The 14997-nt window shown below is 36.7% G+C and overlaps 1 protein-coding gene across 1 annotated transcript in view; it reads left to right on the forward strand.

The window, feature by feature from the left end:
• LOC127455141 (aarF domain-containing protein kinase 1-like) overlaps window positions 1-14997 on the forward strand; it is a 194857-nt gene that overhangs the window by 50023 nt on the left and 129837 nt on the right. Inside the window, exon 4 of the mRNA XM_051722757.1 lies at window positions 10196-10399. Within this exon, the coding sequence (XP_051578717.1) occupies window positions 10196-10399 (204 nt within the window). The remainder of the gene's footprint in view (window positions 1-10195; window positions 10400-14997) is intronic.

Raw genomic sequence — 14997 nt, forward strand, 5'->3', positions numbered from 1 at the left:
CGTAAGTGTCTTTTAATATCTCCAGAGCCTGAGGATTTTGACTTCTTTGCCATGTTTTGCAACGAAGGGCAAATGTGCAACTGGGTGTATCAAATTTCACCAGATTATAACATGAGAATAATCGAAAATTCAGCAAAGTGCGCAGAGCTTGTCGCTCACATGTCCGCTCCTTGCATGGCGTCACAACAGTGAGTATTTTTAAGTTTACGGATTGACCCCATTCACTTCCATTGTAAGATCCTCAATGTAACCCAGATTTGTCCCTTTTTTAAAAAAAAGGGGGGACAAGTCGAAATTATTTTTCTGGTAATCAGCATAATGCCCCAAATGCTGTCAATTGAGTTTAACTTGTATTGAACCCGGAATATTCCTTTAACACTTTGCATTAGTGTCCAAGTTAGTGTAATTACATGGTAATAACGATGAACTACATGTACTAATACCACAACATTGTTAAATGCTTGATTCTTATTGGTTGACAGACATTTCAAAGCTTTGATTAACTTTTTAAAACTGCACGGCAATGAAGTAGTTGCAGTTTGAAAGCGTTACAGTTCAACATTACTTTGTCACATCTTTTTGAAAAAAAAAAAAAAATCAAATAAATGGAAAGCAAAGGAACCAAAAACGTTAAAGACACTGGACAAGCAAACTGGATAAAAATGGTAAATTACTTTTTAAAGTTACTTTTAATAACCATAGAATAGGAATAGCTCCAAAAGGCTCACATTAAAATGCATTAACATCCATTTTGAACTACAAACCTGCGTGAGATTTACAAGTTTCTTGTGCTAGTTTTGTTCTGTACATTGAATAATAAAGAATATTTGTTTTTTCACTTTTTTCAGGAAAGTTTTATAGACCCTGACTGGATGATCAGACTCGAATACATTGTTCTGTCTATAATTTGAGTGTCTGGAATATTTATGCCTGTGTTTGTTTTCTACTAATATCCTCAAATAGTGTTTAGTGTGTGTAGTGTTGATTGCATTTAACAAGCGTTTGTATTTATGTTCTTTTTATTTGTACACATTTATTTATTTACGTTATGTGGAGAATGTGGGGCAATCTTTGTCCCATAAAATTTCAATGGAATTTCAATATTTCAAATTACATCATATGTAAATTATTGCATTTTTGTTTGTTTTTTACTATTCTTGATTTAGTATGTTCTTGGTCCCAAACTACAATTTGCCTTGCCACTTTTGATGTTTTCATGTGCTAAGGTTAACAGTCATGTCAAGTTTGTGGCAGTATTGCTTATTCATATTTCCTTTGATGTAAGACTGATGATTATTCTTTGGTGTTTTGTGCACAGAGAGGGAGCAGTCATAGCATAAGAGGAACCTCTGCTGCCTCCCCATTAGTCCCCTGGCAATAACATGCTCAGATGATGGTCCCACAAAGCATTTTTCAAAGGCCATCTAATGGCTTCTGCCAGCTGCTGAAATATGTCATTAATGTCTGTGGCAATTACGAGAGTTGTCAGAGCTCCGGCTTTGTGCCGCTCTGTCCGTGGATGAAAGGGTTTGCTGCAAGAGAGGGAGAGAGAGCAGAAGAGTAAGGGCTTTTGGGGAGTTGGGAGAGAACAGTAGGTGATGTGATGGGGAGGTAGTGAGCATTGCTCTACTTGGGCATTAATTGCACAGGACCTCGTTGTCTCTCTCCATAGCTGCAGTAACAAACTCTAGATGCCTCAAAGACTGTAGACTTTGCTCTACAAGACAACCGGCAATATTTTTATGAACATCCCCAAGAATATTCCAACAGTCTTCTTGGTGAGGTACTGTTTAATGAGACAGATCAAACGTCTACTCCTTTATGTTCTGAAATTTCTCACAGTGAAAGCTTTGTAGTCCGCCCTTATACAGAATGTGTGTGATCTGTTTAATCACTCTCTCCCCCTCTCCTGACACATGAAGTTGCTGCTTCCTGCCGAGTTTGCTTGTCTTATTACGTTCTGAACATGTGGAGGTCTTTTCCTGTGCCTCACCGTGCTGCTCGGAGGACTTGATTGGCTGTCACACTTGTGTTTGCTGAACAATTCCTGTGACAAAAGACTCTCGAGCATTGCACTGATGGAAGACATGATTGACGCCTCATCATATGCGTTATTTCGCTCTGTTGGTTCACGGTAAATTGTAATGCTGTCCTTTCACAGATATTTTTCTGGAGGAATATGTGCCTTTCTGGCAGCATTTCCCTTTCTGTGCTTCTTTGAAATATAACTTTAAAAAAAAAAAAGTTTTGGTTGGCTTCTGAAAAGATGTGAAAACATAAAACCTGAGCATAAAACCTAACATCTCCTTTTGTGTTCCACGGAAGATGGAAAGTAATAGGGGATTAAAACATGATGGTGAGGAAATTATGACAACATTTGCCTTTTGGGGTGAACGATCCCTTTAAAGAACCTACTATTAGGTTTTTGTTTGAAAACTGTGGGCCGGCCTGCTGCATGTGTGGGTTGTGGCTTGAGTGTGACTCAAAGCATCTAGTCCCAGAGCGGCTTTCCCTTCACGCCTTATTAAAGCCAACATGACATAACTGCACGTTTCTCCAGGCTGCAAAACTGTCCCTAGTGGACAAGCTATGCAACTGCAGTTGCCTGGGGTGGTAGGGAGAGTGGAGATGGAATAGTGAGAGAAAAAGAGGAAGTCTGACTGCCTGCCAATAGTGTGTGGTGCAGAGTGCCAGCGCTGGAATATGACAGGTGGCACAGATTTCTCTCCCCAGGGGATTAGTCAGTGAAGAATAAAAATGGGTAAAACTCATCTTCATATCCTTGTTTTCTCATATTCCCTTCCCTACATTTTGCTTTATTCGATCCAAAGATCTAGTATAGAGTGAAATGGAGCAATTTTTGTATTTTTATGATAACGTATAAACCTTTTAAGACAGACATACCATGAGCTCAAGCAATTTTTTGAAAATCAAAAAAAGAGTTTAAGCAATGATATACAGTATGCTTTTTAGAATGAAGCAAAAATAATAGTTTTTAATTGCCATGTTCCTAGTGAAGAACTACACAATGTGTGCATCCTAAAGAGGGCTCCACCAATTGGAGAGGTCACTGATACCATGGAAACAGGAATCACCACAAAAGAGCTCGGCAGCGGCCATACTCTCCCATAAAACGTTGCGAATTACGCAGTCGTGTCGGACTTCCTACAGTCTTAAACTACCTACTGTATACTGTATATTTGTAAACTTTATATCTGAATATTCTGTAATGACCATAACCATTTAAGCTCTAAATGTGTTTTTAAAGATTTCCTGTTTCAGTGGAATGCCCAAAATTAAAGGCTTATAACTCTACAAAAAAAAAGAAAAGAAAAAAAATACTTTCATTTTAAAGAAAACTTTTCATATTTTTTAATGATATAGATTATGATAAATTATAGCACTCTTAGCCTAAGAAATGGCTGAAAAATCACAAAAAATTGAGCCAATTTTCTCATTTGACTTTACGTATCTCAGGGTGTAAATAAGATAGCTCTGAAAAACTGCTTTTGTTTTGTGAGTAAAATTTTGTGTTGATACAACAAAGCAATAAAAAGTTATAGCATTACAAAAATTATTTATCGTAGTGTCCAAAAGCCTCTCCAAACAAATAAAACATAATAATTGTCTTTTCGAACAAATTAAACTGGGAAATGCAACGAGTAAAAGTATGCTCTCTCTCCAAAGCATGCCGGCATGAGTAGCAAGATCTCATTCATTTCCATTTTGTGTCATTTGAGCCATCATTGAGTCTGTGTCATGTACTTGGCACCATCTTCTGGTGGCTATATGTTATTAGGGTGAACAATCCTCTCTGCCCATATTTGGATGACTTCCACCTCTTTTGGCAGTGTTCTGAATCCTAATACTATTGGTTTAGAATTCAGTGATGCTGAACAACATACTACATAATTTCCAATTAAGTCATCTGATCCATTGTTTTTACACTTATAATCAATGACTTTAAGTAAATAGTTTTATATTGTACCGATATTTTTAGTTTGATTACGCCTTTTGCAATGTTTTATGGAATTGTAGTCCATTCCCTCATAAAAGAATACACTTTTTATTCATTCACTAAATAAAAAAAATAATAAAAAAATCTGTCATCATTTACTCACCCTCATGGGATTCCAAACCTGTTCATGGCTTTCTTCAGTTAAACACATAACTTACTTGCATTGTATGAAAAAAAAAAAGATGCCATGAAATCATACGGGTTTGTAACGACATGAGGGTGAGTCAGTGATTATTTCTTAAGTCAGTGGTTCCCAAACTTTTTAAAACTATAGCACTCCTTTTAAAATGTTTTTTTTTTCTTTTTTCTTTTCACCACGACACCCCAAACACTGAAAAATAAATAAATGTGCAATTGAAAACACTCTTTATTAAAAAAGTTTAATATTGATGTAAATAAAGAAATTTTATTTAAATAATGTAGCCTTCAATTATTTCTCCTAAACTTTGCTTCAAGTTTTTAAAGTAATTATTCAATAGCTAGTAATAAAATAGAGAACAGAGTAAACAGTTTTTCAGTAACCACAGCAATTAAACATAAACAAATTTTGATATTAAAACGTTAAAAATTAATCTAATGAAAAATAGAACTACTCAAATTATTGACATAATCTTTACTGTTTGATTATTAGATTTAAATTAATACAGATTCGATACAGTCAGAGTTGCATGTATCGCATGTAAGCATTTGAAAGCAGCCAAATGTAGTAAAACAGCGCATGGGTATTGAAATGAGTCAGTACTTGGTACTGCTAGTACTTTTAACAGGTTGCTTTTAAAATATTATACTGAGCAGAGATTCGCTGCACCCCTAGCCAGTCCCTGCTTTACCCAGTTTGGGAACCACTGCTTTAAGTACATAATCTTATATACCTTTGAAACACCTTTGAAATATATATATATATATATATATATATATATATATATATATATATATATATATATATATATATATATATATATATGCCATAAATAGTGTTCATTTATCAATTAACATCATACAAAGTCCAGTAAACATAAAAAAAAGCTAAATCAATATTTGGTGTGACCACCTTTGCTTAAAAACAGCACCAATTCTCCTAGGTACACCTGGATACAATTTTTCATGGTTGTTGGCAGATAGGATGTTCCAATCTTCTTGGATCTGTTTAGGCTGTCTCAATTACTTCTGTCTCTTCTTGCAATCAAAGACTGACTCAATATTCAGTCGGGGACTCTGTGGGGAGCATCGGTTGCAGGGCTCCCTGTTCTTCTATTCTATTATATTTGCAAAAGAAATGTTTGGGAGTCTAAAATGTATTTTTCCTATTGACACACTAAAGCTGAAGATATAAATAACCATCTTAAGACAAAGGTTTTTTTGAAGCATAAAATTCACAGTACTGTGTGTGTGTGTGTGTGTGTGTGTGTGTGTGTGTGTGTGTGTGTGTGTGTGTATATATATATATATATATATATATATATATATATTTATTTAAAATCAAAGTTTGTAATTCATCTCAAAGCTGGTTGGTTTTGTTTGATGGCTTATTAAAGATTTTTTTTTTTTAATCCCTGTTCAGAAAATGGATGGGAAAACTACTTCCGCAACCAGGCCACTGGAAAAGTGGGTGGTTACTGTTGCGCTCTGTCCAATGTGGTGAAGATGGGCTACAAGAGCAGGCAAAGATCATCACTGTCATTACTGCTGCCTTTGCCTCTTATTAGCCCCTCATTTCTCCTCAACACATCCTCACCATCAACAGCCTGTTTTTGTTCTGGGAAAGAGAGAACCACATGTTTTGTATCCGCCAAAATGAAGTGTCTTCTCATCACCCTCGTAATTATCTCATCACTCTCACATCCTATTGGCTTTTCCAGGCACGGGAAATGAGGTTTAGTGTGCATGTGTCGAAGCTGGCCAGCCCAAGCTGCTGTCGGTTGCAACGCTGATCTTGAACAGTATGGCAAAAAAATGGCCACAGGACAACCTTCAAATCTCCCACCCACTGTATAAGGATTAACCGCAAATCCTACCTGACAGAAGTGTGCTTACTCTCTCCTTGACATCCTGTCAGAAATATCACCTCAATCCAAATAAGTTTTGTGGACCTAAGGGTGTGTTGCCTGAGGAAAATACTCATAAAATAACAAAACACATACTGCACACCAGTGTTCTCTGCACCGCTTTTTACAGCAGCAAGTCTAAGCCCAAGATTTAAAATAGTGCCCAATGATTGCAAAACGTAGTAACTACTCCAGAACTGAAACTGAAAAAAATTGCTTCAATGTTACTTGGTTTTTGAGTGGATTTTGTAATAACTGCAATTTTCGCACTTTGTTTTCACTGAATCTAAGCGGAATTGACCCAAACCCATCTGTCACAGGACAGATCATAATTTAAGAGACCTGATTACAGTCAACTCGATTTTAACAAAATGTGTAGTTACAGCATTTTGCCATTGCATGGACATACAGCAAAAGTTCAGAGCTGTGAGATAAAAAGTCATTGTACTGTGAAATAATGCCAAGACAACACGTCTTTCTATTTGCGTTGACTTCTCTGGATGCACTCAAAAACAAGCATACAGCGTAACCAGTGTTGTCCGATATGGCAACGAATGACTCGTATGAGCAGATTCTGTACTGAATCGCATAAAGTGACTAACAAGCTTATCAGGCAAATCCTTCCCTGAATGATCGCACTCAGTCCATCAGAGCAATTTCCAACGAAATGAGTCTTTAATGGCTGGATCTTTGAGGAATCACAAAGAATCACAACCTTAAAATAAATTATCATTTTGAATCATTCAGATAAATTATTCCTTGAATGAACTCACTGAATCTGTTAAAAGTTATTTCAAATCAAATTACTCTGAGCTGATTCTTGTCTGGCAAATTGTTCCCTGAATAAACTCATTGAATCTGTTAAGTAACTGAACTAATATCTGACCAACTTATTGAACTGCAAGTCATTACATTCTGTCTTGCCCAACTCAGTTTTTACTTTTAATGAGGATACATGAAAACATTAAACTATGAATTAAATCTTTAAAACATTGAAATATGTTACCAAAATAGTATTATGTATGAAAACACTGCTGCACACACACTGACGCACACATCACCACGGACTCCCCACCCGGTATAATTAGGTGCATGTGGACTTTGTCTTTTGAGTGATGATTCGAATCGGATGACCGACCTCATATGCAGCCTCATTTGGTGAACAAAAGTCTGTCTTTTGTCGGGGTGATGGGGTTAAGAGAGCTCATTTCATGGCAGTTTATTTGCTTCACTCCCAAAGGGACGTCCCTTCATGAGTACTATCAATGCTACCAGCTGTCTCTGGGACAGGACAGCACAAAGACCCCCTGTTAAAACTCAAGTCCCATTTAAACAGCATTTAAGCCAACTGAGATGGCAGGGCAGTGGTGTTTCTTATTTTTTTTAATTTTTTTTTATTATTATTAGCAATGATGTTTCATTCATGCAGATAGTTACCAGTGCCATTTTCAATATGTAGTTCATTTTGTTTTTCGTTGAGTATGCACGAACAACAGGCCTATATTCAGATTTTAGTGCATACTAAATAATAACGTCAAATTAGTGTTAATTCTCCATTCTTTTGTTTTCTTGCATTGGGTTTTTGGTAAACACTTTATACTGATTTAAATTACAATATTAAGACATCCACCTACAAAGTGTACTTTGCTGGTTTGCTGGTCTTAGCTGGTCTCAAAGACTAGTCTGGCTGGTCAGTTGGCTGGTTTTAGATGGGTTCTGAGCACTTTTTAGAGACCAGCTTAAACCAGCTTTTAGATGGCAGTGCAAAAAAAAGGTATTACCTTGTTTTTAAGGAACATACACCATGGTAATTGTGGTGATTTTTGGTCACACTTCACTTAAGGTGTATGTGCTTGTGATAATTAATATCAGATGGCCCCTCCCTCCATCCTCAGGGCAACAGTTAAGGAGTTTTACCTTAACAGTATAAAAAATTATCCAAATGGACAATTCAATTAATTAATATGTAAATTGGAGGGAGTTTGTCATCTGAATAATCTGAAGGATTCGAGAGCAGCCTAACCCTTTAGAGATCTTCTGTATCATCAACACAAGGAACACACAGTTGTAATAAAATGAGTTTTATTTACAAAAAGATAATCAAGAATAACAAACAAAACCTACAAAATGGTACTAATATGCTAAAAGATTAAATAAATGAATAGGTAAATAATGTGCATAGGAAAGATGTAAGTGGTTGAACTGGATGTAGCAATGGCAAAATATGACTATTATGATAGATAAATTGCTGTTTCTCTGTTAATAAGGTGAAAACCTTATTCCTAATTAAGCACATATCGCAAAGATTATTTGCAAAACATTTGATGCACAGGTTATGTAATCTAAAGAACATTAGAAAATCAAACTAGTAGTTTACACTAATGCCAAGGTCTATGGAATGAGGTTCAGTAGTGATATTTACATTCTGCTTGATTGATTGATGGGTTTGGTGATGACGACTTCTTCCACTGGGGCTCAGGGCCATGTTATATTGGGGAATGAGCTGAATTCCGTTTCAACAGCCTTGGACACGAAGGAGCTGAGGAATCTGATCTCCTGGAGGCACCGAGAGGGTTCTTGCAATCTGGAACACGCAGATATACAGCCCTTATTTCGGTGCAAGATTCATCATCTAAAACACACAGATGCACAAAACTTGAAGAGAAGGTTTGCCCGTCAGAGCTAAACCTTGTCGCTGTAGTTAACTCCCTGGTATAGGGATTCCAAACTTGCCGTTGCAATAGTCTCTTGTAGTGAGACTTGGTATTTGGTCGATCTTCTACTGTCTCTTGGATGGACACTGAGAACATTGGGTGATCTGTTATCCTCTCTCTCTCTGTGAAGTGAGATCTAAGCATGTCGGATGGTTTGTATTCTGTTACATCTCCTACCACTCAGGCCAGAGATTCAGAATGTTGATTGTTATTCTGTTATTGCTCCCGAACTCAAAGAGCCGGGAACTCAGAACGTTGATTATCATTCTGTTATTGCTCCCGAATTCGAACAGCCAGGAACTCAGAACGGAGAAGTGATATAGAAGTTTATCCTGTTAACGACCATCTGGATGGGGACTCGGGACAAAGGTTTGGTCATCCGGAGGATAGATTTATACCTTCCTGATGAGGAGGAGATTTCAGTTTGGTGCTTCTTGTTTCAGGGTTATGATTGGCTGCTGACATCATAGTAGACCCACACAGTGTGGCTCACCCTCCCTTTTCTGTGTGGAACATTTGCATATTTTAAAGTACATAGTTAGAACAGTGTCTTTAAAGTCACATCTATGCATTGTTCCTTTTCCAAACCTGGTAGTTGTCCAGGCAGCTTATCTGATGGCTGTGCTTGGCATTTTTTTGTGTTGGTCTGCCACGATCCCATCAAAATGGAGCCACTCGTCTTTGCCTCGACAGTTAGGAAGGGGCTGAGCCATAAAATGGCTCCTGGAATGTCATCTGGTTCACCACATAATTCTATGGTATTTTTAAAAATATTTGGAGACCCATGTAAATACCGTGGTATATGAATGTGGTAATTATTCATTACCCTTGTATTACCATGTTTTAGGACATGTACCATGGTAATTCCATGGTATTAGTTGATGCACCTTGGAGTGCCTTGTAAATACAATGGTATTAAGACTGTGGTAATTATTTAGTACCATGGTATATACCAAATTAGCATGGTATTACCATGTGTTTTGGACATATACTATGGTAATACCATGGTATTCTTTGAAGTACATTGAAGTACTTTATAAATATGTGTATATGTAAATATGATAATCATTCAGTACCATTATATTAAGTACAATGGTATTAAGATCTGATACCTTCAATTTAATATGGTACATGTGCAATACTTTTTGTAAGGGAACAAGGATGATTTAAATCCTAACAGATCTGTCTATATGCATTCAAATAAGAAAATATATGGACATGCAAAATAACGGGTTAAAGACATTTCTAGCATTTTGAGTGAACATTATGTGTTCAATGTTATATAAAGAAATAATGTTTATTAATGACTTATTCATGAGACTATTTTTGAATGATATATATCTTAAGAACTGTAGCACTCAATTAATTAATTATTTTTGTCTGAGTCACATTGGTTTCAATGTTCTCTCGTTCTTCAGGTTCACCGGCGTTCGGCTGAGAGGCTCAGAGACTTGTGTTGTGCAAACAGAGGCACCTTCATAAAAGTAGGCCAGCACTTGGGAGCCCTGGACTATCTCCTTCCTGAGGAGTACACCAGCACACTGAAGGTCCTCCACAGCAAAGCTCCTCAGAGCTCGATGGAGGAGATCAGACAGGTCATCCGAGAAGACCTTGGAAAAGAGGTATGTCTGTCTGTGCTTGTATGTAAAAGTTTATACATGAGTGACTAGACTTAAAATTTGAGGTTGTGCAAATTGTTTTCACTTAAGAGGAGGGTGTACCTTTTATTTTTTCTATTGCTTGAGCTCTTGCAGTGACAACTATATAAACCTGTTTATTTTAACCAGTTCATTTGGTGGAGCAGAAATTACACCATTATAGACAACATGAAATAGCATTCACAAATGCATTTAACTTTTAAAATGTGTCAATTTTCTGAGTTCAACAGAATATTGACCAGGCAATCATCTAGGATGGAGTTTAATTTTATCGCTCAAGATTTGATTGGAAAATCAAACAATGAAAAATATATTATTGGCTAATATTATTTTCTTCCACCCTCATGGCCATGATTACATCTGGAGAAAATATAAAGTTAATTCAAAGTTTGAGAAAGCTATTACATTTAAATGGCAATTATGAAAACAGACCTCTTTTTTCTTTAGAAGAACATGAACGGATAATTTGTGCACAGTAAGAGCAGGGACAATTATTAAACAACTATCATACAGGGTTGGCAGGGTTAATGTCATATGAGAGGAATGAGCAAAGAAAAGCAACGTATGAGGGCTGAGGTTTCCCATGTCATGTCCCTGAAAGTGCTCCGTCTGAGGAATGTTTTTAACAATTTTTTTAAAATTTGGGCTTGGTTTTTGGTGGAGATAATGGTTCTGTCAAAGATGAGGTGTTTTCAGATCATCTATCAGCTCTTGTCCCAGTATTTTGTGTTCGCATTTGGCTTTTTTGTCAATCGTTACCTATAATGTTAAGGAACAAGGCCATTCCCAAATAATCACCACCGATTTTTCTGATTTTAATATATTTGTTGCCTTTTTAATGGTACTTGCTAAGGCACGCATCTTTATTACTGTCGCTCATACTTTGGGTTCGGGATTTAAACGAACCCCTAACCTTAACTATATATATTTTTTTTTTGTGGATTTTCTCCCCTTATTTTCTCCCCAGTTTGGCATGCCCAATTCCCAATGCGCTCTAGGTCCTCGTGGTGGCGTAGTGACTCACCTCAATCCAGGTGGCGGAGGACGAATCTCAGTTGCCTCCGCGTCTGAGACAGTCAATCCGCGCACTTTATCACGTGGCTTGTTGAGCCCGTTACCGCAGAGACCTAGCGCGTAGAGGCTCACGCTATTCTCCGCAGCATCCATGCACAACTCACCATGTGCCCCACCGAGAGCGAGAACCACATTATAGTGACCACGAGGAGGTTAACCCAACGTAACTATACCCACCCTAGCAACCGGGCCAATTGGTTGCTTAGGAGACTTGGCTGGAGTCACTCAGCACGCCCTGGATTGGAACTCGTGACTCCAGGGGTGGTAGTCAGCGTCTTTACTCGCTGAGCTACCCAGGGCCCCGGCCCCCGCTAACCTTTACTATTAAACGTTTGCACTTAACTTGCCCTGCTACGTTTTTGTTATATGAACATGAATGAACATCAAATTGTATGGCTTGATTCATGCTGAAGTGTGCTATTACTTTTTTTAAGCAATCAGACAACAACCAGGGCTGTATCTAGGTACTAGGATATTATTAAAGACTTTGAGACAACCACCCATATTACCCTAGCATCATGGCAGCGAGGATTGCATGGGCAAGCACATTATCTTAAAAATATGTAAAAATCTAGTGTTATTGTTAATGGCCTGCCCCCATCTCTGTAAATACTATTATTGTTAACAAATGGCCCCTAAGGCTTGTTGTTCAAAGTCCTTGATCAAATTTACCTTTGTGCACTTTTTCTCCCCGCCTTGGGCTTGAAACTAGGTAGTGTTGAGTAATTAGCTAAATTTTTCAACAGAATGTGATAATTACTCTTTGATAAATATTTGCATTTTTGAACTGCTAGAGTGCCTCGTCCTTTTCCAGTCCCACTACCAAACCATCCTTTACTGTGGGCTGGAGGTTAATGCTGTTCGCCTGCATACAATGTATCTTGAGATGTTTTAGAAAGCCATACATTGCAAAAGGATAAAACTAATAGCTATAACATGTATTTGCAATGAATGGTAAAACAATAGCAACGTATAGCTTTGAAGGAACAGAAAACATGAGAACTGATGTATATTGGATTTCTCAGGGTTTACAAGGCTAATTTGCTACTAAATAAAATGTGTGGTTGAAATGATAAATGTTTGATTGAATATATACGATTGATTGGACCAGGCCAAGATTTAATGCTACTGCAAATGTTAGTTTACATGATATTTTGCTCTTTGGAACATTTTCAAATTATGCTGTGGTAACATGGATCATAAGGTTTTGCACAAACTTGTGGAGATCATTCGAGCTTGAGTGCATGCTGTCATTACTGAAATTAATTTGAATTGTTTAGTTACATATTACATTCAAATTGCTATGTTGTTATTATAATTTGTTATGAATAAATTAACTGGATTAAATTAGAAAAATGCTAACTAGAAGCATTTTTAGAAGTGGAACTCTATTGTCTTTTCACAGGGCAAAGTCAGAACATAAGAGTTTTCGGAAACACTTTGCAATAATGTTTTATTTTTTAACATTTAACACAATAGTTAACATAAGCTAACAATGAACAACACCTACAGCATATATTAATATTGGTTAATGTTAATTTCCACATATTTCAGTGTATTACAATATATATTATGTACATTAAAAGTTGTGTACATTATTGGAATGGAATGATATGGTAGGGCTCCAGACTAAAAAAAAAAATGACTTGGGAGCCATTGGCTCCTTAACTGAAACATTAAGGAGCCAAATGGCTGTTTTTAGTCACCAAATCATATATTTGCTCAATTTAGATTGTTGTTCAGGAACAAGATAGAAAGCAGAAGAAAAGGAAGACAGCTGGTAACCCATTAATCGGAGGTCTCATCAGTGTTCACACCCCTTTCATAATTTACACAAATAAGAGAGAGAGAAAAAAAAAAGATATTTAGTACTGCCCTTCAGAATCTACATAAGCAGATTGTGATGAGGAGGAGGGCGTGGCCGGACCATGATGGTGCACGGCCGGCGCTGAATCAGCTGATCAGGAGGAGAGCGAGATAAAGGGGAGCCGGAGGCGCCAGTTCGAGAGACGCATGCGGTCGCGCTGATTCACTTAATGTAATACAAAGTCCAGTAAACATAAAATAAGCTAAATCAATATTTACCTTTGCCTTTAAAACAGCACCAATTCTCCTAGGTACACCTGGACTTTTTATTGGTTGTTGGCAGATAGGATGTTCCAAGCTTCTTGGAGAATTTGTCACAGTTCTTGACACACTAAAGCTGAAGATATAAATAACCATCTTAAGACAAATGCTTTTGTGAAACATCTTACATGCCTAAGACTTTTGCATAGTACTGTGTATATGTATATTTTAGGGCTGCCCTGATAGTTGAGAAGAGTCTTGGTCAACCAAGTTTTGATAGGTTGGTTGGTCGCAGAAAAAACTCCACATAAAAATGACAAACACCGGTATTAGCACTGGTTGGACGCTAGGTGGTACTATGGGGTAATTTTCATTAAGCAGGGTTAGGGTTAAGCCTACACAATAAAGCAAGACACCTTGATTGCAAACTTAGAACTTTATTTTGTATTTATTTTAACAAAAAAATCAAATGAAACTGCAAAAAAAATAAGTGCAATTAAAATGTGTGTTGTTCAACTTTTTGAAAGATGGTTTTACAACAGTTGTCAACATCTCTCTGGCAAAAAAGCTACTTCATCTGTGCATTCTCTACCGGTTGGGTATTTCATTCTCTGGGAAAAAACATCATTTGTGTGATTAAATTCATTTTGTTCCCTCCTTCACGATATATATATATATATATATATATATATATATATTATTGCAATATCCAATTACATTGGTAACCCCTGGGCTGAGGAATTGGTGAATATTGTTGCTTTAGTGATTTTGCATTGAAAATTAAATTAATTTATTTAAAAAACGAAAAACTTAAATCAAATACATTTCTAAATTCAAACTGCACTCCAAATGAAACGAAAAAGCAATTAAAATTATGAAGTGATGTGTATATATATAAACACCTTTCCATTTACCGTCAGGCAAGAATCTGTCTTAACATCATGGTGGAAAATTACTTACACAAATGAAGACATAAAAACAATTATAAATGTAAAAATAATAATTATAATGATGATAGTAATCACTGAAATGTAAATCATGGTTTGATTTGAACGTGTTTTTGTATTATTTTATGTTTTAATCACAGATGTATAGGCTGCAGAGTTGTGGTCACAATGAACTGCTCTGTGGAAATAAAGCAAACTGAACTCAAAACACCTCCTGAGCTGGGATGTGTGAGGTCATTTGCAGCACTCATAGACGATACTGTTCTTGCAAAAAAAAAATGCAAGATGTGCGTGTTTCACAAGACTGCACACCTCCGTATCAGCGCGTCATACATGCCTATAGACGACTTTTCTGTCATCTGTTCTTAATAATATAATAGTGTTTCTTCAAGCGTGTGTCTGTGTGTCTATGGGCAAATTATTTGTAATATTTGATAATAATAGCTTAATAATAATCATAATAATAATAATAAT

Source organism: Myxocyprinus asiaticus, chromosome 17 (assembly GCF_019703515.2).
Source record: "Myxocyprinus asiaticus isolate MX2 ecotype Aquarium Trade chromosome 17, UBuf_Myxa_2, whole genome shotgun sequence".
In the NCBI taxonomy this organism is placed as follows: Eukaryota; Metazoa; Chordata; class Actinopteri; order Cypriniformes; family Catostomidae; genus Myxocyprinus; species Myxocyprinus asiaticus.